This window comes from Lycorma delicatula, chromosome 6, assembly GCF_047948215.1.
Source record: "Lycorma delicatula isolate Av1 chromosome 6, ASM4794821v1, whole genome shotgun sequence".
Taxonomy (NCBI): Eukaryota; Metazoa; Arthropoda; class Insecta; order Hemiptera; family Fulgoridae; genus Lycorma; species Lycorma delicatula.
Window position 1 is genome coordinate 110113062 of NC_134460.1, and position 26039 is coordinate 110139100.

Sequence of the window (26039 nt, forward strand, 5' to 3'; positions counted from 1 at the left end):
TATTGCACACTGAAGCGCTGTTATAAGTATTGTAAAAAATTAAATACAGTAATATATGAAGATTTATGACAAGCCTACAAAGGTTTTTAACAGTTTACGATTCTAACCTCATATTTCATATTTTTCATCTTTCAAATTTATTAAGCAGCTGATGTATTGATTAACGAAATGCCAACGTTGGAAATAATTGGCAAAAAAAATATAAAATACCAATGATTTTCTTTATGGCTTCATTGTGGTTTCTTTAGCAGCTCATAATTTATATTAAAATTATTGAAAATAGTTGTTTTCTTCGGTTGTTGTATTGTGCTTTACGTCCAAAATTACAAAATTAACATTTTATTACGTTAAAAATGTTTGCGCGCTAATTTGCATGAAACTTAACGTTGTTTAAATCGATTGACATGAATAGATTGCTCGCGGCACTATTTGCGAAATGAATTTTAGATTTAACCTATAACATATTTTACAGTAGTATTAGTGTGGCTCGTTAGTTAAAGTAGGCAGATGGATGTTGGTGTCGTGAAAGTGGCAGAAGACAAAGATTTTGAAAATTTAAAGCAACTTATCGACAATCACGATGATTGGAAAATTGAATATAACAAAAGTACAATTAAGGTGTGGACAAAAACTCTCCACGGCACCAACTTTAAAATGGTTAAGGTAGGTTTTATGTGACTATCATATTAGTTGATTTTAAAAAATGCTTATAAATTATGATAAACCACAGGTTTATAGGGGTATGTAGTAACTGGGCCATTTTTTTATTTATTCGTTGGCTAAACTATTGACTAGTTGAAAATGTTAATAGCTCAGATTTGGAATGAATTTTGTTATTATTTGCTGTGGTGAATAGTGTATTTGCTTAAAAATTCAATTTTAATATTTTATAAATTCATGTTTCAGTACTTTTTATCTCCGTACCAGATTCAATTGCCTATTGTTCATGTAATTTTTGTTAGAAGAGTAACATTACAGATGGTGAAATAAATAATATTTAAAAACTTTACTGTTAAATTATAAAATATTACGGAGTTAGAATTTTTTGTTATATGTTATTATGAAACTGCATTAGATGAATGTTTTTTTTTAATAACCTTTTTTAAGGATTCCTCATCCAGTGCTAGTCGTTTCATTTCGGAATATCTCCTACATCCTACATCCCTAACAATTTGTTTTACATACTCCAAACATTGCCTGCCTGTACAATTTTTTCCTTCTACCTGCCCCTCCTATATTAAAGACTATTCCAGGATGCCTTAATATGTGGCCTATAAGTCTGTCTCTTCTTGTAGCTATATTTTTCCAAATGCTTCTTTCTTCATCTATTTGCCGCAACACCTCTTCATTTGTCACTTTATCCACCCATCTGATTTTTAACATTCTCCTATAGCACGACATTTCAAAACCTTCTAATCTTTTCTTCTCAGGTACTCCGATCATCCAAGTTTCACTTCTATATAAAGCTATGCTTCAAACATATACTTGACGTTCAAAAACGACTTCAAAAAATCTTTTCCTGACATTTAAATTAATTTTTGATGTAAACAAATTATACTTCTGACTGAAGGCTTGTTTCTCCTGTGCAGTTCTTGCAATCTCCTGTAAATGTTAGCAGTTGTTCTTCTATCTCTGTATTTGAATCCTAATTTTTTTTTTAAATGCTGAACATTTTATTCCAATCCCCATTATGAAATGCCTTTTCTAGGTCTATAAATGCCAAGTATGTTGCTTTGTTTTTTAATCTTCCTTCTACTATTAATCTGAGCGCTAAAATTACTTCCCTTGTCCCTATACCTTTCCTGAAACCAAATCGGTTTTCTCCTAACACTTCTTCTACTCTCCTCTCAATTCTTCTGTACAGAGTTCTAGTTAAGATTTTTGATGCACGGCTAGTTAAGCTAATTGTTCACATTTATCTGCTCCTGCTTTTCTTTAGTATCATGACTATAACACTCTTTTTGAAATCTGACGAACTTCTCCTTTTTCATAAATATTACACACCAGTTTGTATAATCTATCAATCGCTTCCTCACCTGCACTACACAATAATTCTACAAGTATTCCGTCTATTCCAGGAGCCTTTCTGCCATTCAAACTTTTTAATGCTTTCTTTAATTTAGATCTCAGTATTGTTTCTCCCCTTTCATCCTCTTTGACTTTCTCTTCTTCCTCTATAATATCATTTACTAATTCATTTCTTCTGTATACAATATATTCCACCCACCTATCGACTTTGCCTTTCGTATTATATATCGGTGTACCATCTTTGTTTAACATATTATTAGATTTTAATTTATGTACCCCAATATTTTCCTTAACTTTCCTGTGTGCTCCGTCTATTTTACCAATGTTCATTTCTCTTTCCATTTCTGAATACTTTTCTTTAATCCACTCTTCTTTTTCTAGTTTGCACTTCCTGTTTATAGTGTTTCTTAATTTTCGATAGTTCCTTTTACTTTCTTCATCACTAGCGTTCTTATATTTTCTACGTTCATCCATCAGCTGCAATATATCATCTGAAATCCAAGGTTTTCTACCAGTTCTCTTTGTTCCACCTAAGCACCTTCGCTTCTGCTGATTTAAGAATTTCCGTTTTAACATTTTCCCATTCTTCATCTACATTTTCTACCTTATCTATTTTACTCAAACCTCATGCAGTGTCCTTCTCAAAAATCTTCTTTACCTCCTCTTCCTCAAGCTTCTCTAAATTCCACCGATTCATCTGACACCTTTTCTTCAGGTTTTTAAACCCCAGTCTACATTTCATTAACACTAAATTACTGTCGCTATCAATGTCTGTTTCAGGGCATGTTTTGCAGATGACGAATTGATTTATAAATCTTAGTTTAACCAAGATATAATCTATGTGATACCTTGCAGTACCACTTGGCTTTTTCCACATGTATATTCTCCTATTATGATTTTTAAACTGGGTGTTGGCAATTACTAAATTATACTTCGTGCAAAACTCTATAAGTTGATCCCTTCTTTCATTACTTTTTCCCAGCCCGTATTCACCCACTATATTTCCTTCCTTGCCTTTTCTAATGCTTGCATTCCAATCTCCAACTATTATTAAATTTTCATCTCTTTTTCTGTATTTAATTGCTTCATCAATTTCTTCGTATACACACTACCTCATCATCATCATGAGCGCTTGTAGGCATATAAACATTAACAATCGTTGTCGGTTTAGGTTTCGATTTTATCCTTATTACAGTGATTCTATTGTTATGCATTTTGAAATACTCTACTCTCTTCCCTATCTTCTTCTTCATTACGAAATCTACTCATGCTTGCCCATATTTTGACGCTGAGTTAATTATTCCAAAATCACCTGACCAAAAATCATTTTTCTCTTCTCATCGAACCTTGCTAATTCCTACTACATGTACATTTTTCCTATCCATTTCCCTCTTCAAATTTTCTAACCTACCAACCTTTCTTAAACTTCTAACATTCCACGCTCCAACTCGTAGAATGTTATTTTTTAATTTTCTGGTGACCCTTCCTTAGTAGTCCCCACTCAGAGATCCGAACTGGGGACTAGTTTACCTCCAGAATATTTTACCAAGGAAGGTGCCTCGATCATTTTTATATGAAAATGCAGAGAGCTACTTTTTCTTGGAAAAAAGCAGCTGTAGTTTTCCATTGCTTTCAGCTGCGCAGTACTAAGGATTGAGTGATGTTGATATGGCCGTTTAAGTCGTCCTTATCTACTTCCTTAACAACTACTGAAAGAGCTGCTGCCCTCTTTCAGGAATAATTCCTTAGTCTGGCTCTCAACAGATACCTCTTCGACGTGGTTGTACCTTTGGTTCAGCTATTCTGTATCACTGAGCACTCAAACCCCCTCACCAACGGCAAGGTCTCATGATTCATAGAGGGAGTGTAATATAGTCACATATATTACACAGAATGAGGATTGCTTTTTTATGTCTTTTGTTTTTTTAATTAGAGGTTGTGTTTTATTATATAGATAAGGGTATGTGTTAGATGGTGATAACTGTTGTTTATTAAATGGTTTACACTAAATGTTTACTTACCAGCTGCCTCTGGTAACTCAACTATCAAAATAACAGCATAATTTGTTCTGAAATATCTTCATGAAGAACAACTTATTGTATATTTTGAAAGGAAGTCATTTGTAACATTTTTGTTGCAGGTAAAAGCAATATTTCCAGAAATTGATCCTGAAACAATATATGATGTTTTACATGATCCTGAATATAGAAAAGTATGGGACCAACATATGATTGAAGCTAAAGACATCGGCTATTTAAATCCAAATAATGATGTAGGATATTATTCAAGTATGTTTACCTAAATGTTATGTATATATACTGCTTAGTGGTCTTTTATAGATTTTTCTATTAATATTTACTTAGATTTATTTTTACTAATAATAAATTATTGATATTTAACTGTTTTCAAATATTTTTCTTGTTCTGTACATGAAGTAAAAGTATAAGGAATTTAAGTTAGGAAATAAAACATTTTTGCTTTTATGATAAAAAAAGTTGGTAACACTCACTTTTTAACTGACTTTAAAGTAATACTTTGATTAAACACGCAGAGTGATGTTTTCAGGCCGAGTAGTAATATACAGTCTGCTCATGATGTCACAAAATATCAAAACATATCTTGCTGTATATAAAGTTTATATTTTTTATGTGTATATATAATTATATTTGTAATTTTTCTTATAGTATGTAGCATGTTTCTGACTTTCTGTGTTATAGTATTAGCAGGTCCATTTATTATTATCTTATTTTATTGTTTATCTTGTTTTATTTTTTGCATATTTATTTCAATATCGGACACCATACGTTTGATATCATTATTATTAAAAAAATTACTATTATATATTTGCTAGAATTACAAATGAATTTCTTCATTGTTTCAGTAAATTTGATATTGGTTAAATTTTTAAAGTACTTATATTCCTGTTACCATTACAAAAAATGTTTTTCTTATTGTTTATTATCAGTAGATTATTAATTTTCTTTTTATGGTATGTTAATATTTACTGTTCTAATTCTTTAATTTTGATCTGAATATTTTCATTAATATATTTAAAAATTGTATTACCTATCCAATTAAAAATTTCTAATTGGGCTGAGTACATATTTAAATGAATTATTTTTTTATGACATGCATTTTCTATTTCTTGTTTTAATTTGAATAATTGAATATTATTGGTAATATTTTGAGTGTTTAAATTCATGTTTTTTACTTTTAATATTGCATATTTAGTGATTAAATTTAGTTTAAACATTTTTTATTAAATCTAATACTAAAAATGCATTTTTTAATTTTTATGTGGAACTTGTAAAATCGAAACGTTATTTTGGCTTGGTCAGGTGCTATGATTATTTTTTCAAATAAAGTTTGTAGTTATTAAATGCTGAAGATGAAGTGATTTAACTTCAAAAGTGCTCCAGATGGGTAAGTGTTCTTATTATCTTTTGGCTGTATTTGGTGGTTTTGATATTATCTTCAAACGTTAGTTATTCGATATACTGGATGGTAACATATTTGGGGAAAAAAGTATATATTTAGAGCTCTTAACAGGGGGTAAAAACATAAACCTGTATTAAGATATTAAAAAGAGGTATAAATTAGATGCGAGTGATCCAAAAAGAAAAAGGCGCTGCTTGAAATTTTTAATTGGTTTGAGTCTTATTAAAAAATGTAGATGTTACAGTTAGAACATGGATTCCAAAGTCCCTTAAAGAAGTGGAACTAGACCCCCACAAAAATATTTAATTTTAGGTCCTTTTTATTTTTAATTTACATTGACAAATTGAGGAATATTATATTCCTTATATATATATATATATATATATTATTTAAAAAAAATAAATTCTTTAAATAACCATACTCCTATATACCAATACAAATTAATTTATGTTTAACAGATCAACCCAAGTACAGACTAATTGAAATAGGATGACTTACCTTATTTCATTACATAAGCAGAAGTACTTTCGCAAACTTAATTTGGATCATCAGTTGCATTATATATATATTTCAAAAAACATCATAAACTTGCAATACATAATATCATATCACTTAATTCATTTATATTTTATGTTAAAATTTTTTAAACTATATTTTTCCTTCATTTTTTTTAAAGCATATTTTATATAAAACTAAGAGTGATAGGAAAATTGTATTTACACATTGTAATGTACGCAAAAAAACAATTCAAGAGCTGGTATCACACTTAGAGAGACATTAAAAAGGTTTTTGGTCTGTCTGTGATATAAATGGTCATTACATGTTTGCTTACCATTTGGGCTGTAGAACCAGAACCCAACCAGATGGTCAGCAGTTGTTGACCGGAACACTAAATAATTATATTATGTGTATTGCATTTATTGAATAAGCATATTTTTTTACTGGTTTTAGTGTCTTGTCCTACTCCACTTGCTAATAGGGATTTTGTTCTTCAACGATCATGGTTGGATTTAGGAACAGAGAAATATATATTGAACCATTCTGTGCATCACTTTAACCACCCACCACGAGAAGGATTTGTTCGTGCAACTTCACATCTAACCGGTATGTTTATTTCCTTTATTGTTTATTTTTTAAAATTGTATATTTCATTTTGATTAATTAAGGTAGTACTATATATATATATATATATATATTCAGGGTAATCTCTGAGCAGTTATCTTTTTGAGATATATACCTATGAGGTGAAATTGGAAAGTTTTAAGACAGGTGCTACCACTGCTCAATTGGAGGGGCTAGGTTTGCCTGTAAATATGGAAGGGGAAGGTTGTTTTTTCCTTAAAACATCCTGAAAAGATCACCAATATATCTTTCTTTAGTAGAGAGTGACATCCTGGTGAGTGAAGATGTCTTTTTGGTTCTTGATGGATTATTGATTTCACAAAATGGATGAAAAAAGAAAAAATGAGTTTGTGTCAAAATTTTGTTTCAAAACTAGGAAATCAGGTTAAGCTTATAAACTTTTAAAAAAGAGATTTTTGGGATAAATGTCTGAGCCAGTCAAAAGTTTTTATCTTGTTCAATAGATTCAAAGAGATGACTATGAATGTCAAAGGTGACCACAGTCTGGGCGGTCTTACAACTCAAAAACCCAATGAAAACATTGTGAAAATTCATGATTTAGTGGGCTCTGACCGTAGACTTATAATTAGGGAGATGGCTTCCTAATTATACTGGGGGACAAAAAATAACTTTTTTTGTCTCGGGAAGGAAAATATATGATTCTGATTGTATTTTTTCTCCTGAATTCAACTCTTTGGAACTCTTTTCCATATCTGAAATCTCCTGATGGAAGTGTTCCCCGTACTCATCGTTCACTATGCCAAGATTTTCGAGGAAGAAATCTAGGTGCGAGAACAGGAAGTGAACTTTTAAGAACATATTACTACCCAAATTTTTATAAGATGTTATAAGATCGTTGACATTATCATGGTAATTTTCCATCTCTTGATTTCCCCAAAAACTCTGAGTAACATTTTCGAATGCTTGCCAAGCTGCTTTCTCCAGTGGATTCAATATTTCTTCAAACTTTAAATTGTTCATTAGTGATCATATTTGTGGACCCACAAATATTTCTTCTTTAATTTTTGCATCACTAATTTTAGGAATTTTCTGTTTTAATTACATGAAACCAGGAGTATTGTCCATGGCTTTGACAAAATTCTTCATTAATTCTAGTTTGATATGTAACAGAGAAAGATACACATTTTTAGGATTACACAATGGGTCATGTTTCACATTTTTCTGTTCAGGAATGAGTGATATACATTTAGGTCATTCTTTCCTAATGAAATAGTTTTTTCTGTCCCTATTATCTCATTCACACAGAAAATATAGTATTTTGTGTAACCAATCTGCAGACCAAGAGTAAGTGCAAACTCAAATCACCACAAATATTCTAATCATACACTGTATATTGAAGCTTTTCCAATATAAATTTTAAGTTTTCATATTTTTCTTTCATATTAGCAGAGTGAGCCACAGGTACTGATGGGAATTTATTGCCATTATGCAGAAGCACAGTTTTTAAACTAACTTTAGAGGAATCAATGAACAAGCACCAATCTGTTGGGTTATATTTATTACAAAGTGTCTCCATAAGAGAAGAAATGTCATTACAAAACATTAAACATTTTATTCAGAAAAATAATCTTTAAATTCAGAATGACAATTATGATAAGTACTTATCTTTGTACTTTTTTGAAGATTCCATACTTTTAACCAGGAAGAAAGCATTTCAAACTGATTTTTGGATAACCTTAAATCTTGTATGAGATTAAGATTTTCTTGAGTCAGTAATTGAGGCTTAGATAAACTGCTTTGTTCAAATGTTGTATTACCATAATCTGTTTCTTTTTCTTCCTTACTTCCATCAGATTCTAAGTTCTGTTCATCTGTCACATGTTCTGTAGGCTTTGGTATGGGCAATTCTTTGCAGTGTGGAACTGGTCTCATTGCAGATTGCAATTCAGGGTACACCACTGTATGTTTTGATTTTTACGATATCCCTATAATGTTTGTTAAGTAGAAAGCAGAAACAACAGTCAGAGGAGTGATCGTTGGGTTCCCTTCAAATCACAGGGATAACAAATGGCATGTGCCGTGTACCATTTTTCCTAGCAGTGACAAGCCTAGAACATGATAAACAACAGATATGTTGTTTAATTACATGAAACCAGGAGTATTGTCCCAAGCCCTTGTTTGGTCCCTGACTTTACACCCAAAATAAAGTTCATAACACTTTTTTTACTAATGGAGTAAGATTTTGCCTTTGGAACTAGAGCATCACTTCACCATATGCACAACAAAAATTGTTAGGATGATTTAAACAAACTCTAGGCATTTAGTAACTAATGACTAATTAAAAGAAATAAAGTTGTAAATATGTAATACATAATAATTCAGACACACAAAGCACTTACAATTACATATTTACTGGTTCACTGCTATCTCACAACTGGCATTGTACTGATGAATGTGTGCTGCACAGCACACATTCATCAGGATAGCATCAAAGGTATCAGGGTACATTCAAAGGGTAGCAACGTTACCCTTTGAGTTAGCTCATTTGGTTCCATCACATTTATAACGCTCTAGGAGCTTTTACTTGACAATGGACAAATGGACGAAAAACATTTAAAAATATTTAAAAAAATTAAAATACCAAAACGACTGTGGGTGATAGAGAAATTCCAAATACATATTTGAAAAATAGATAAAAAAACTGCATTAAGTTCACCTATTGGTACTTGTGAGACAAAAACCTTGTTGACCAGTGTTATTTAAACTTTTCCTTGGTTCAGTCAATTGTAACTGAAAATTTGAACATGCGTCAGGTGTCAACACTGACATGAAGTGTCCCAAGAAATAAAGAAAAATAGATTTGTTCGCACTGTTGTAAACAAGGTCATCATGCAAATATTTGTCCAGTGAAAGAGGAAGGTGGTTCTCCTATTTGTGCAAACTGCTCCAAATTTAGGAAGCCGACTGGACATGATAGTAAGTCCAGCAATTGTCCCAGCTACAAGCGAGTGCGGGATACATTGATCATTCTGATCGACAAATAGATTATAGATTATTTGAATTTAGCTGCAGATTGTTTTGTTTGTTTAGATTTATATTTCATTTCAGTTTTGTAGCTTTTAATTTGTTGTAGGTAGTGTTATTGTTTTGATGTAGTTGGCTAGGTTTCTGGCTGTATTTCGGTTTTGTTTATTTGTTTTTAGTTTTATTTTCATATTAGAATTTGATTCAAGTTTTAGGTTAGTGTTGTCTTGTTTGTTTAGTTCACATTTTATTTTGGTTTTGTAGGTTTCATTTGTTATTGTTTTTGTTGATTCTTTAGATTCTTTTTTGTTAGTGTTTTCTTTAGTTTTCTGATGAGATGGTTAAGTTTTTGGATATATTTTGGTTTTGTTTATTTGTTTACAGTTTCTCATTTATGTTTTCAATTGTTATAAGTTTTAGGTTAGTGTTTTGTTATTGATATTAATAGTTGTTGGTTAGTTAGTTTTGTTTGAACTCAGTGTTGGGTGTTGAACTCATTCTGCTGTTCGGGTAGGTACTGTCAGCTCAATTAATTAATTTATGTTGGTGGTTGTCTTGGATTGTATGGGTATTGTGCATCACAAATTTGTGTCTTGGGAGCAGGCAATCAATCAGGAATACTCTAAAAGTGTTCTTCAGTGTTAGCGTGAAAATTTGCAGAAGAATGCATTGTCCACCATTACAACAAACTGGCTCATCATGTATTCTCAATTGATGGATTTTTGGTCAAATTCTAAATTCCTGTACCTTCACAACCTCCCCGTATTCCACTGATGTAGCCCCTGCCAACTTCTACCTGTTTCCTAAATTGAAATTTTCATTGAAAGGAACAACTGATTTGACTCAATTGAAGACATCCAGGCAAATTATAAAGGGTGCTTAACACCCTTAAGAAAAGAAATTTCAAAGAATGCTTCCAAAAGTGGAAATATGGTTGGAGTCAGTGTGTTCAGTCAGAAGGAGATCCATCACAGTAACCTGTAAGTATTGCCATTTTGAAATTACAAGCCCAGTCTTAAAACTTTCCAATTGCACCTCGTTATTGGTGAAAATAGCAATGCATTTTATTATTTAACTGTAAAAACCCCTAATCCAAATGTAATTATTCAGTTTTTATTAAAGTGACTGAAACATTAAATTTTGGGATTGAAGCTGAAATATAGTTTCCATTAAACATATTTGATATAACATATCAACCTAAGTAACCCAGATAAAAACTGTTCTTATTCATTTAAAAAAAAAAAAAAAAATGTTATTACTTGAACTTGTACTCTGGACATTTGCATATGATGCGTCTAGTGTCCACACAAATACCAAACATGAATTCAGTGAAATAGTTATCAGTGACTGCACTAGTAACATAAAAACTGGTAACTGTGAAAAGTATTTGAGAATGTAAAAGGATGGTAGTTAATGATAATGAACAATAACATGAAAGAAGTTAACTTTTTTAATGTTATGTAGTAAATATCCTTAAATTATTTAGTTAATATTCGTAATTGTACTGTGAAATGTATTTATTGATTCAAAGAATTTTTGTAGTTTTATTTTTACATAGCCCAATAGAAGTTTATGTTGTAATTTATAGAGTTATAATTGTGAAATTAGTTTTTTGTGTATGTGTTCTTGTGTGTTTAGGTTACCTGTTAAGGCAAAGTGGTAATTTTGGTACTGATCTGGGTTACATATCTCAGACAGATCCACAGGGTACTCTACCACCTTGGCTAGTTAACAGAGTAACACAGATATTTGGACCTAAGGTATTAATTTAATTTTTCTTTGTCTATATTGGTATGTTAATTTTGAATGAAAAAGTACTGCAAGAAAAATTTAATATTTGTTTGATACTCTTCTTTTATTTATTTTCTATTAAATTTTTTATGCTTTTGTTAAATGTTTATTGTTTTTTATTGTTTAATGTTATTCAATCTAATACAATTAATCATTACATATTAATGTAATATTTTGATATCTCAGTTAAGACTCAGTTACAGCATTAATCAATCATAAAAAATGTTATCGTATTGTTTATATGATTGATTAGTGCCATGTGAGTGTAATGTCTGAACACAAAAGTACAAATTTATCAAGAATTCTTAGATGCTGTTTTTGTAATACAGTAGAAGTCCATTAGTCCGGCATCCAACAGTCCAGAATGCCCGATAGTCCGGCATCGCTCTGGAAAATTGTAAAAATTTTGCTTTTCTCCAAAAGTGTGTCTTTAAAGCAAATAAAAACTCTCGAGAGCTATTCGGAAGTTTTCGGGGTAGTTCGGGATCATCCGGAAGCGCTCGGTATTGTTCGGAAACAATTAGCGGCCGGCTAGTCTCAGCTGTCACAACAAATTCTAGATACAGTGCTTCAGAAATTATTGATTTCCATATCATTAGAAATAAATTTTATACTAAACGCCAAAAGTCAAGAAAACAAAAAGACATTCGTGACTTTTTTAAATCTAAGTGAAATATGTTTTACAGTACGTGTACATACATTATATGAAATGTAAAATAAACTTTGTTGTATGTATTTGCATACTGTATTTGTAGTTTAATTATTAACCTAATTGTTCTTATAATTACCGCCCGACAGACCGGAATTTTCGGTAGTCCGGCACCGAGCTGCTCCCGAACGTGCCGGATTATCGGACTTCTACTGTAGTATGATAACATTCTAATAATCAGTCATTAAATTTCACTTAGACAGTTAAGAGTTGAATCTTGTTATATCCCTTTGTATTACATTCAATCTCATCTAAAGAGAAAAAGTCGTTTTCTTTTCACAAATTCTCTTCCAAAAAGAAGACTTTTTCTAACTATGTCTTGCACTTTTGTGGGATCTATGCAAAAAAGAATTCTATAATTATTGCGATAATTATATGCGGTAAATATTGCGATAGATGGTTATTAATGTAACTTTAATTACTTATTGGAAAATGAATTATCCATTTAATTCCTCAGCTAGAAAGCTCTCCTTGCTATCACTACTATCTTCAGTGTAATTGTCACTATTATCACTGTCACTACATAAAGAGACAATGAAAGATTCTGTCAGAATCTATTTAATGATTCTTGGTTCCAATATTCACCTTTGATTTTTTCAACCTTTTCATATTAAGGTTTCCAGTGTTCATTGTTCATCAAATTCATTTTATCTTCACATAGCTTCTGCTCTTCTGACATCTTAAACGTAGTGTTGTGACTGTCAACAGGCCGTTTTACCTCTGACCATACCATCTCAATTGGATTTAAATCAGGATGGGTAAAGTAGAAACCACAGCACTTGATGCCCACTTCTTTCCAACAATTCATCAAATTCATATTGTTTTCTATTTATTACTTTTGTTCAACTTAATTAGTTCATACAATTGTGGTTTAAGCTTCGAGACAAAAATGGAAAATGGAATATGATGTTTCTGTAGCCAAACAGTCATGTCTTGTTTCTTGCTTGATGACACTGGAAGTTTTACAGAAAGGGTATTATGTTACAGAACATTGTCGATAACTATTGCAGACTCAGGAGGTAGGTTAGGAACTAATTTTTCTTCTGCCCACTTCAAATAATTTTTAGTATTCATACTATCATGGTAATCATCACTTATTGATTTGGCTGTCCAAGTTAATATTGCATTTGGAATAAAGCCCATTTCACCTCCGGCGGCGTGAATTATAATTAAGTGTTCACCTTTATTTATTGGTAAATGAAGTCCTGCACCACTGTCGTCAGCCCATGATTTTGCCGTTGAATGAGATGATGAAACGTAGGATTCATCTAAGTATATGATTGTCCAGTTACATTTTCTAAAATCACTGATTGCCTGTAAATATCAAATCCTTTTCTGTCTAATATCATATTTTTCAATTAAAATTTTACTTCTTTTCAGTTTTGCGCCACTTAAAATTAATTTTTTTCAAAATTCTTGAACTTTAGTTTCACTGCCGTTAAAATTAATTTTAATTTTCAGTTTGTTAACTGTTGGCAGCTCCCTTATCTTTCCGTTCATTCTGAGTGAAATTGATTCACAGTTTACCTGACCACATCTTTATCAAAATCATCTAATCCACTAACTGGTTTAGAACATTTGTTTTTCTTTTTCGATTTGATGAACATTTTGGCCCCTTAGATCGAAGAAGTTCTATGTTTTCTTTCTTAGGCTTTGAACCTGACCCACCGGGTTGATCTAGTGGTGAACGCTTCTTCCCAAATCAGCTGATTTGGAAGGCGAGAGTTCCAGCGTTCAAGTCCTAGTAAAGACAGTTATTTTTACATGGATTTGAATACTAGATCGTGGATACCCCATTTGCAGGCGCCGAAGCAGTGTCGGACTCGCTAACAAGTTCCGCAAGCTGTTACAGAAAATGCGTATGTATTCCTGCACACTACCGACCCCACCTCCTGGGAAACCGCTAATAAAGCATTACTTCAGGAGGGGGGTAAGTGCTCACACACACACACACACACACACACACACACACACATATTCAGTCTCCACTAGCAGCATCATCCATACCAAAACCACTACAAAAATACCTAAAGAGAAAAAACATTCAGTAAAATAGAACACCTAACAGGTACTAAGACGTACTACACACATTTATACATTCATACAATCAAGCCAACACAAGACAAGTGCACCACAATCAAGAAGACATGACCACAAGACATAACTTATCCACCAAAGTACACTCAAAATTTAATTAAATTTCCACAATTTCATCCAGAGTACACAAAACACATACAACTCAACTACTTACCACTTATCATTTACCCACGCGACCGTCAGCCGTAATCAATAAAAACATGAGCAACGCCCTCAAGCACCGGGAGTGGAGTGTCCACGGCCTTGCCATACCAAAGTGACCCCCCTCATGTTCAAGAGGGCCCCCAAGGCACTCATCCGCAGGCCTGTCCAACCCGGCATCCTCCGATGCCTCATTCCCTTGTAGGCCGTGCCAATGCTTGCTGTCTCCTATGAGTTTTTTCTGTTCTACTGAGTTCTTCTAAAACTTTTCTATTATAATTTGCAATAATAGTCCACTGCTTCACACCCTGAAGCTTAACCGCTGAAAATCCTCAGGTCTGAACATGTCCACCCGACCCAGAGCATCCAGCAATCACCTCTGTGCATCTTAGAACCTCGTACAACAGAAAAAGACATGGTACAGAGTTTCTTCCACATCGCAGGCCAGACAGCAGTCAGAATGGTCAAGAGCAAACCTAAACAGATACAATCTGTAACCACCATGCCCAGCCAGGAATTGTGTAAGACTATAATCAATTGATCCATGAGTCCTACTGCACCAACTCCTTACATTCCCAATCAGATGGTAAGTCCACCGACCTTTCTCTCCTGCATCCCATTATTCTTGCCAAGTATTCATCAATTCTCTACACTTCCTTGTGTAAGCAATTAGCAAGTCATTTGGCATAACACACCAGCCAGCACCTCTGCAGCCTCTCTTGAGGTTGTACAATAAGCTACTGAAAGCTGGAGGCAGCATCTCCTATGCAGCACAGCAAGTATTCCCATATACCTTTTATACCTCAGAACATCTGCCCAGATCTCTGCCCCACATAAGAGGGAAGAATATACCACACTTGTTAATAACCTTCTCCTGAGTTCTCCAGGCCCCCTGGTGTTCGGAAATAAGATGGCAACCACACGCATTGTCCTCTCTGCTCTCTCACAACTTTCCATAACATGGACTCCATACCTCAATTGGCATCAATCCATTTGCCAAGGTATTTAATGGCCATTCTGGAATCAACCTTCCTTCCCGTCAGTTCCAACGACAGTGTTTGACGTTTTTTCTTAGAGGTGATAAGTACAATCTCCGTCTTTTCAGGGGCCATCTCAAGGCCAACCCCAGCCATCCAAGTACTGATCCTGTTATACAAAGCCTGAATTTTATCCACAATCTCTCTCTTTGTAATAGCCCCGAGTGTGAGTACTATGTCATTTGCATAGTGACCACAGCAATGTCCTCCAGAAGTGAAATTCAAAGGACTCCATCATATACTGTATTCCATAAAGTCGGTCCAAGGACCAACTCCTGCGGCACACCCTGATCAATGGTCCTAACAGTCCTGCCATTCTCCGCAAAGCTGTCAAGGGCTTTGTTACGAGGACGCGCTGTATCGCTGTGACATTAATTGACTATGTATTCATAACAAAATACATGACACACGCCAAAAGAACTGTACTGAGGCAGAACCAAATGTATATACATGGAAAAACAAAAGAGAAACAAAAATAAAATAACAATAATTGTTTTATATTTGGAACATGATGTCACTTTCATGATATTGTGAACACATAAAAATACATTGGTTTGTAAACAACAGTTGCATCATGTTTATTCTATTAAGAGATGGTGTGCCAATGGCTCAGAAAACAATGGTATAGCAGTGATGTGCGGATTGATCATCCAAGCTTGCCATTTCATGGTGGCTACTGTACTACTACCTCTGATTAAAGTGCCTTCATTGTCTTTCATTTTTTGCATGTCAATACTGTCACTCAGTGGCGGAGTGGCATGACATTTTCCATACGCTACAAATTTCCATCTGGGCTAATGACCATGGCAGTTGAGCCTGTAATCTAACAAAAAAAAATTTAACTACCAGAAAGTTGTGAGGAAGTGCTCTTTACTGCAGTGCAATGTAGTATTCTTTATGCAGAAGTTTTAGTTTCTATGAAACAAGTTACAAAAGAGCCTATTGCTCCTGTATCACTTAATACTTTGGTATTATTTTGAATGACAATTGTGAATGAGGATTCTCTTGTCAATTTGTATGAAATTTGATACTAACTTGCCCTTTTCATCTCAATGCTGTTTTATTTGTAGATCCATGGGTTACCCTTATATATAGAAAACTACTGATTCAGAACAGTTACACTTGTTTTCTTTCCTTTTTTACAGCACAGCCCTATTTTTCTTCTTTTTCACAGAATTGCTTTATTTGTAGAAACAAATTTTCACTTTAGCTTCTGTATTTCTTTAGAGATACAGTACTTTGGAGTCAGCCAGTTTGTTCTTGTGGATGTCTTTACTTCTTTATTTTTTTTTATTCTTTCAGGTTCAGTTTTACTACTACTCTCCCCTACAACTCTATCCAATTTACTGAAGAAGCTGTAGGACTTTCAATAGTTAAAAGCCTTATTATTTTAGTCCCCTGCCTAGCAAGTTTTCTCAGCTTAGAATATATTGTCAGATAATGTATTGAAAGTTCCTTGTTTAATTTTTGTTCTTGCTCAGATTCATTGATTAATTTTCACTAAATAGTTTAAAACTGAAAAATTCTGAAGCTGAACCGCCAAGTACTTGATCCTAATTATCTTAGTTATGTGATTTGTTGGATACACTTCATACAATACTATAGTTAACATACAATACTTCATATAGAACTAGCAAATGTATTTGAATGAAATATCACAGTCTTTTTTGTGTTACGTTTCCATGTTGAGGTGTATAATATTTCTTTAGGACCTCAGAGCACACCTAATCTTTTTTAAGTGTAGTTGCCACAGTGAATCTTGAAGTTTGGACTATACGGCTAGTACGATGCCTGTAATCTAAAATGAAAACATTCAGTTTAGTTTTCACGTGCTTAAGAAAATTGCTTTCTTGTAAATACAATGTATTATTTTATGTTACAGAATGGTATTATGGATTCCTTTAAATATTTTTCCATAAAACAAAAAATGTTATGGTATAATTTGAAATGTTACAAAAATGTACGCCTATTCTCAAGAAATATTATAACATCAGCGGACAAACACTAAATGAAATTAACTAAAATTATAATTGTCTGACATATAAACATAGTTTGTTATCTATCATGATTTTATTTATTGTAAAATAAACACGAACAAGCCAAGTATATTATTGAGGAAATGAGTCACTAAGATAATAATTATTATTGTATTTTCTGTTGAGAGTAGTATGATTTCTATGTTGAGTACTCAGTACTTGCTTTAGTAAACAGTACTCAACATAGAAGTGAGTCACCTTTCTTAGAATCACGTCAAGAAACAATATAGATATACTGATTGCTATGTGCTCATAGTCTTCCAATACAGCCAGGCCAATTTACCCAAAATAATTACCCGTAAGCCTACATTATTCACTGCTTGTGTATATTCCAATTAACTAGTTGTTCTGTATGTATTGATTATGTAAAGAGCATTTTTGCAAATTCCATTTCTTTTGTTTGAGTTTTGATTGAGAAAAGTACCCACATTTTGTAATCTGTTGTGTATTTTTAGTGTTTTGTAATTATGAGTGAATACTGTAAAAAACAAAAACTAAAACACCAGGCACAGGAAATAATAAATAGTGTGTATGAGTTTATGAAACAAGAAGGTGATTGATTTCTAAAGCCAGGAAGAAAAAGATAAATACCTGATTTTCACATAAAAAATGTGAAGAAAGCATAGCAACTGCATTTGTTGGGGTGTCATGAACATGTTAGTGCTTAAAGATGTCATTGGGAAAAGAGATGGGTTTGAGAAAAGTAATAAAAGAATTGTACTTCAGGTGGAGAAAATTAAATCCTATTGAGGTGGTTTGGTCAGTACCTAAAACGATACATAGGAAGTCATAACGTAACTTTTGATATCAAAAATGTTCAAATGCTAAGTGAAAATAAAGTGACCAACACGAATGAAAAAAATTAGGTGTATTGTGTTAAAGTTAAAGAAACAGAAGCTGAATATATGTGAGAAGAACATATTATTGACAATACAATGAAATCGTTTATTATTTTTTTACAAGATAGTGAAAGTGACAATGATGATACTGATGACAGTAACCTTGGAAATTCTAATATTTCTTGCAAAGTGGGAGGACATTCAGCCTCATTAGTTAAAATAGTTTTATTTTATTATAACATTTAAAAATAATTAGTTTCTGCTGTAATTTCTGATTCCATTATTTAGTATATTTAATCATTATCTTGCATTAACTTTTGAATATCTGTTTGAAAATAAAATGGAACACGAGCACTCGATGAAGGTAATAATTTTGATTTGGATTTTATACCATTTTTTTGTGTAGGCCTACTATTGTACAATTCCCAGCTTTACACAAACGTTTCTGTAATTCTTGTCATGTTTACCATTTTGAAAAATGTATAACATATTTTTTTGCAGAAAATGGTCAGACATTAATTAATTAAATCAAGTAATTTTAAAAATGTAATAATGTTCAAAATATTACCTGTACATTGAGGTGATTAAAATTTAAAAAAATTGTGTTCTCAATCCAACACAAATACCACAACAAATCTTATGAAGGCCCACTTGCTGTAAGGTAATGATGCAAATGTTATGCTAAAAGGATAGAATGATTTGAATAGTGGCTGTCGCTGTTGCCGTGGCACCAAGCATCAAGATTCATTGCACCAACTGTATGTATATAATATGTTGCTTGATATACCAGCAATTCAAAATATGTAATTTAAACTAACATTGCCTGCCGGCTAGGGTTCAGCATCAGTTCAATTTTGTTGAAATTGCAAGAACTGCCATTACAAGAGGGCTTCTTAAGGAATAGGATACTACATCATTTTAGTTTATAACTGTTGAATATATTAATAAGTAATTATATTACATTTTATTTCAGATGGTTAAAAGCTTACAAAAAGCTACTCTTGGGTACAATGAATGGAAAAAGAATAATAATCCGTGTTGGAAGCCATGGCATTTTCCTGAACAAATGTTAGCACCGCGTATACAAATCAAAGATGTCAGTTATTTTATGTTTAATAAGTGTAATTATAATCTATATGTATTACTTTAGATTTTTTTTTAGTTTTTTTGCTGGTGCTCCAGTTTCGAAGTTTTTGTATATTGTTTAAAAAAAATCTGTCCAAAAATTAATTTAGTTAATTTGTCTCACCGTAGTTTCGGACTCAGCTTCATTATACAACAGTTAACAGTTCTTAGAGCAAAGTAGTAGTATACTTGTAAACAATAGTGATATATTAATGAAAATAATATTTTTTTTTATGCATAAACAACACTGACTAAAAACGGTATTAAAACTATACCTAATTCAGTTAGCTTGTGGAGTTAAAGTAAACAGACACTGCATGTAGAAGTGTTCAGGTGGCCGATTCACAAGCATCTTGTAAATCCTGGCGCATATAAAAGAAACTATGCCACATTAATATCCAGTAACCACAGCTATTATATTTTACAAAGATAATACATATATTTTTAATTTAAATAAAGACATGTTAAATGATCAATAAATATTTCTCATGTTGTTCAACACTTCTGATAGCCCATGTGTTTATTATTTATTAAAATTGTTTATAGTTACATAGTTTCCTTGAGTTTTTTAAGGGTTATGAAATTGTCAATTGTCCACTAACAGTAAAAGTTCCTTAATATTGTAGATTAAATTAATATGATGATAAACAAATAATAAATCAATTCAGTTTTCATCATCTGGTTTCCCAGAAATCCATAGTACTGTTAGTATTAAGAGATAAAATGAGAGACTCAGTTTTGTTATATTATCCAATTCCCAATAATTTAGTTCAACAGTGTTCATTGTGTGTTTTATTTCATTTTTTTCATTTCTGCTGGTCTGTTTTGTCGATTGTTTTTAAGCATAAATTTTTAATATCGGATATTTTAAAAGTAGTATTTTTTTGACACTACGTAACTTTTTATTTGTGTCCAAAGTAATTCAAATTGGTTTGAACTCACAATGATATGGAGATAATTGAAGCACTGGTTTACTACTGTTTTTTGCTTACTCATCGCATTAAATTCAAATTCAAATGTAAGCCAATAATAATTTTACAAATAAATGTACTAGTTCCATTCTCTGGAATACCTAGAGCCACATATAAGCTCCAGTGCCAAGTGTAATTATACATAAATAAATCTTAAAATATAGCCTAATCTAAATACAATTAATCTAAAGTTTGTTACATTGAGTGTAGTTCATATTAATAATCATTACATATAAGGCGGTGTGTGGTTCGTTTCATCAACAGTAGTACACTTATGTTAGCAGTTTTATTATTGAAATCCAAAATCAACACTGATGGATTACTCTAATTCATTTTTATAAACATTTAAAATGATGTGTTTTTCCACATGACTTTAGGGCTTTTCTTGCTGCCTTTTTTTCAGAGAGATTATCAATAATCGTGTCTTATTATCAGCTGTCGTGTCAAAATAATGATATAACTCAAGTTGTATAGACACAAATCTACACTCATGTTCCAGTAAACTTAAAAAAAATTGCATTGTATTAATTTTAAATAACATTAGAATAAATAAATAACAGAAACACAAAAATTGAATACAAGAACAAAACGGTGATCATATGAAAAGACTAAGGATTTTAATAGAGCTGAGAAGACAACATTATATAAGTGTTTGATACATGACTACTTTATGACTAATTATATGGTTACTAATATATAAGTAATGATTATAGTGTTGTATATAGATATGCCTGCGTTTTGAATCAGCACTGATTCATGGGATGTGACTCAGCAGAATAATAACAAACTCACTCACACAAACGAACATTTGTTTACTCTTCACTCTATAAGCTAACTGAATACGTATATTTACTCTCTTCTTCTATAATTTCCAAAACAAAAAAACTTGCACATAATAACTGCACAACCCTGATACTTCAATTTTTTCTCTTTTTAACAGCTGTGAAATGCATAAACAATTCTTTAACATATTTCTATCACTCTTCAACTCAGAAAAGAACAAGCTTTAAGTGAGCTGTAATACAAATTTAAAAAAAAGTTTGTTGCTTGCCATGTGATATTAAAGACAGGCATTATCCTAATTATACATTATACACTCTAGTTCAGACTAACAAATTGCAAATTGTTATATATAGAAATATTTTTTATTCAAAGTTAATAAAATTAACAGAATCAGTTCTTGGAATCAAAACATCATTACATAATTAGTTGTGTTTAAATGGTTAGTGTTTTTTTTTAATGTAAAAAAAATAAAAGCATGTTAAAATTGCAGAGAATAGTATTTATTTTCCAAAAATTAATTAAATTATCTTGTGAAATTACAATCAATTTTCATTGCAACAATTAAATATAGTAGAAATGATGTGCAACAAAATCAGTAATAATGACAGAGCAACAAAATTGGATTGTCTTAGCAAAAATAATTAAATTTCATAGGACAGTTTGTGAATTATATATATTAGTCATTGGAAGCAAATTAAACTTAAATTTTAGAAGAAGGATGGGGTCATAATATGTACCTCAACCACTATATGAGTTTATTTGTACCACTCTTCAGTAGAAAACAAGAGTCCCACTGGGATGATACTACATAGTTGCCATACTACTGAGTTCCTGTAAAAAATCTGCTGCTGCTTACTAGAAGGTGCCAGCATTATACTGCAAGTGAAAGAGTTAGGATACAACAAAGGGGGACTGTAATGCATATATGAACTGTCTTTGACTAAGAAAAAACAGGGTAGTTTATCATCTTGTTGTGGGCTAATTACAAGCAAATGTTCAAATAATAAAATAAAGATATATTTACTTTATTATTAAGTAATATTTTTTCTAATATTAACTTATTATAAACTACTGTGGTTTGTCATTGATGTTGAAACTTAACAATATTGATTAGATACATTTTTAACATTAAAAAGTTAGTACAATTTGAAAGGTCAAAATGATATAAAAAACAATTAAAAGAACAAAATACAAATTTAAGAAGTGTGTGGTTAACTGAATAACAGAATTTGTAGGAAACATGTTTAGAAAAAGATTCTCATTAGTGGATCAATTTTATAATTCAAAGTAGCTATTCTTTACTACACAGAAGTTTACTGAGCAATCGCAGTCATTGGTATTTGATTTTTTCCTCAGAAATCTATCTTTAGCATAGGTAAACTATAAGATTTATTGAACTGTATTGTGTAGTATGATGCATTACTTAAAAGTTTAGCTGGCATTAGAGGAGAATAGAAATGGACATGGTGCAAGGGACCTTCCACAAGTGAGATAACCTTATTATGATGTTTATAGAGTAATTTATTATATTGAAAAAAATATATATTTAATTTTTAATTAATTATTTTTCAATAGGGTAGTATAACATTTTTATTTACATTGAACTATTGATGTCGAGTAACTGTATGCAACAAGATATTGATCACTATGAGGAAAATTCTTGTTCCTTCAATTTTCAGTCAATAAACTTTTTGATTAATTGTACTAGATAACTTGTGATAATGTTATTACTATTATTAGCATTCTTTCAGTTTCTCTAAATTACAAATTCCTTTCTTATCAAACACATTACCAAAACCATTATATTTTTTCAGTAGTTTTTATTTAAATAAAACTGTAATTGATAATACAATTCATCAGAAATTCATGTTGTTTTTGAAAGTTCACAAAATGAGCGACATTGTAAGAGATTTTACTCTGCCATATAAAATCCGTGAAAAAGAAAAATTACACATTAAGAATAATTACATATTATCATTTTTCGGTAGCAGAAACTTTATAAATTGTAATATTTTAATTTTGAAGTTTGGTATCCATAATGTATTATTTTTAATAAAAAAATTAAATGTGCAAGTCCATTTCAGTGCATTTTCATTTAAAATTAAAATGACAAATCTGCTGAGTCTAGATGAACTTAGCTCTAATTAATGCTTTTTCATAGGTGCTATTGGGTAGATTTTTGTTTCTTTAGATGTGGTGCCAAGTTAAGTTTTGAAGGATTTTGTTGTTAATATGTTTGAAATGTGTATAATTTAAATTGGTGTTTGTTCATTTAAAATGCTATTTTCTTGTGTCTTTATTGGAGTTCTTCAAGTGTGTCTAGTTATTCTTTAGTGTATTGTGTAAGATTTTAATGTTGATGTTGCTTGTGCATACGGTTAAACCTGTTGCAAATTGCAAATCAACACTCTTGTTAGATTTAAGCATTAATGTGTTCATCGATAATTGTGTAAAGCTGTTTCTTAATATGTAAAGAGTAATAAAGTTTATAGATCCCAATAAATCAAATTTTTTTGACCATTTGTCAAAAAAAAACTTAATTTTTTTTGTAGTTGTTTTATATACAATTTTGTAGTATACTCTTTTTGTATTAGTAATTTTTTCAGAATGGTTATTAATATGAGTTACGAATTTCTTGTTATTGTTTGTCTTTCTGAAATTTATGTAGAAGTTTGTCAATTAGTGTTCTGTTATATCCATAAATTCAACTAAATATTCTGTCTGACTATTTTATCCTGATACTATTTTGTGATGAAAGTAGAATGTTGTATTGGATGATTACAAAAGTTGTGCTTAATATAGATAACCTGTTATCACAACTGGCAAATACAATTTGTGATTATGTTGTCGAATAAGATCTGGCATATTCTCAGAAACCTCTACTGTTTTTCTAAAGAGGGTTTTCAAAATGTCCAGTAGTTGTAGGTATTTGGGTAGAAAATTCTCTTGACTTTTAATCCAATCCAAGAACAAATTATCTGCAAAGAAAAACTATCATTACATTATTTAACATAAACTCTTTATCTCTTTAATTAAGTATGATTCAACCATGAAGAAATCTAAAATTTTTGTTTTCACATGCATTTTTTAATGCATTTTGTTTCTAAATGAGCTGAGGTGAATAAGAACAAAAGTAAATAATATAAATAAGAATTTTTTTTTTAGATATCTGTTAAACATTTAGGTACCTATAAACAGAAATAATCTTTAAAGTTCATTTCTTTTTTTCATATTACTTTGAATAGTACTGTAATGTTACAGAACTGTGTTACAGTACATTGATACTGTAGTAGTACAGATATTTGAGATAACTGTAATGTTTGTTCTAACAATTACAATTATTCTCTGTTTATATTTTTGATTTTTAAAGGTAATAAAAATTATTTTTCTCATTTCTTTTATTATTGCAGTGTGTTCAGTCACCAGCTGAAATAGCTTACTACAATAGTAAGAAGATGGAAAAACTGTCAGGAGATAAGAAAAAGAAAAAATCCTCAAGCAAAAATGAATTATAAATCAAGTAATGAATTTGTTATAACATACTGTCGAATTACTTCACCATCATTTCATTATTGTAATAATTATCTTTTGTAGTTTTGTTCCTAAGTTATTATATGAAATTGTACACATTTTAACATAACTGCTCAATTTTGGTTTACTTCAAAATTAATAAGTCTTGAAAATAATAATTGTATTTGATACTTAAATCTAGTCTTTTACAATTTTTTTTTAATATGTCTGTAATTTTTCTAGTCTAGAGTACAGTAATCTTAAGTTAAGTGTGATTATTAGAAAGAGCATATTATTTGGTCCAAGAAACCCCTTTTTTAAACATATGTATTTAATATGTAGGAAATCTATAATTCATCTTTATAATAATTGGCACTAAAGTATATTTCAAATGTGCTAGAACACTAACAGATATAAGGAGTACTTTTGTGGATTAACCACAGCATCAACTCATTACAATGTTTTCCAAATTATGTATTAAAAACATATATTTGGAAAAATACAGTAAATTATGACTTCATCACGGATACAAGATGCTTTCTTGTAAAAAAATACATTAGATTTACTTTGAATGTTACTTATTATTTTCAGTTTTCTAATTAGTCTCCTTAGAAACAAATATTCTGACACCAGTGTCTTCTGTTTTCTGAAGGTGTCCTGGAAGTCTATTTTCATTAGCATTTTCAAACATTTTACAAATTATTATTATTTCATCTTTAGAAAGAGGAAGAATTTGTTGGAAACTGTATGCAGTGAATTGAGACAGTGTTAACCATCATATTTTTAGAGGTAAATAAGTGTAATTTAATGAGGGCAATATGTACTAATGTGCTTTGCAGAGACTCCAGTTGTTATTATGACAGTTTTCTGATTTTTTCCTCTGATTATAATACCACAACAATTTCAAAATTTTAATTTAGAAATTTGCTGTGTTAACTGTCTTGCTTATTGTTTTCCTAAAAGGATTGCCTCTCAAATTTTACTTATAATTTTAGCAATCAAGATTTGAATGATGCTTCAGGAATTCAGTATCAGTATTAAAAATTCTTAACTATACTATATTAATAATACTTATATGTATTACCTAAATCTAGTTGCCTAATAATTATTTAAACATTTTTTGGGTTTTTCATGTTTTTTCTCTAGTTAAAAACAAAACTTCCACTTATTTTCTTTTACACATGCCATTTTAATGTAAAAATTGTCAAAGTGCGTGGAACCATATGGAACATGCAAAATTGTTCAGCAACATTGCTACTGATATACATTGGCTGAAAAAAAATGAAAGTAAGAAAACATTTTTTCAACTATAGAAAGATTAAAGATTTTTTATTTGGCAGCTTTTTATTTACTGAATTTTGATTCATTTCTTGTAAAAATATTTGATTATTTAGCTCATTAAGAGCTGGTAATGCAGTTAATCCACA

The 26039-nt window shown here is 31.1% G+C and overlaps 2 protein-coding genes across 2 annotated transcripts in view; one reads left to right on the forward strand and one right to left on the reverse strand.

Annotated features, from left to right (window-relative positions):
* The window catches only part of Pgm2a (phosphoglucomutase 2), a 42073-nt gene extending 41935 nt beyond the window's left edge, over positions 1-138 (reverse strand). The window contains exon 1 of the mRNA XM_075368307.1: positions 1-138. The gene's annotated coding sequence lies outside the window, so the exon portion shown is untranslated.
* LOC142326115 (START domain-containing protein 10-like) lies at positions 85-25529 on the forward strand. Its single transcript, XM_075368311.1, has 6 exons — positions 85-663; positions 4169-4316; positions 6418-6570; positions 11212-11333; positions 19197-19319; positions 24513-25529. Exons 1-6 carry the CDS (start codon positions 508-510, stop codon positions 24615-24617), a joined length of 807 nt encoding a protein of 268 aa, XP_075224426.1. The 5' UTR covers positions 85-507; the 3' UTR covers positions 24618-25529.
* The last annotated feature ends 510 nt before the right edge of the window (positions 25530-26039 follow it).

What these genes read in the sequence shown, in the direction of transcription:
- LOC142326115 (XM_075368311.1), top strand. Translation starts at nt 508, where the DNA reads ATGGATGTTGGTGTCGTGAAAGTGGCAGAAGACAAAGATTTTGAAAAT. An exon ending in TGCAACTTCACATCTAACCG is followed by an intron (nt 6,571 to 11,211) that starts GTATGTTTATTT and finishes TTGTGTGTTTAG; the next exon opens with GTTACCTGTTAAGGCAAAGT. An exon ending in CACAGATATTTGGACCTAAG is followed by an intron (nt 11,334 to 19,196) that starts GTATTAATTTAA and finishes ATTTTATTTCAG; the next exon opens with ATGGTTAAAAGCTTACAAAA.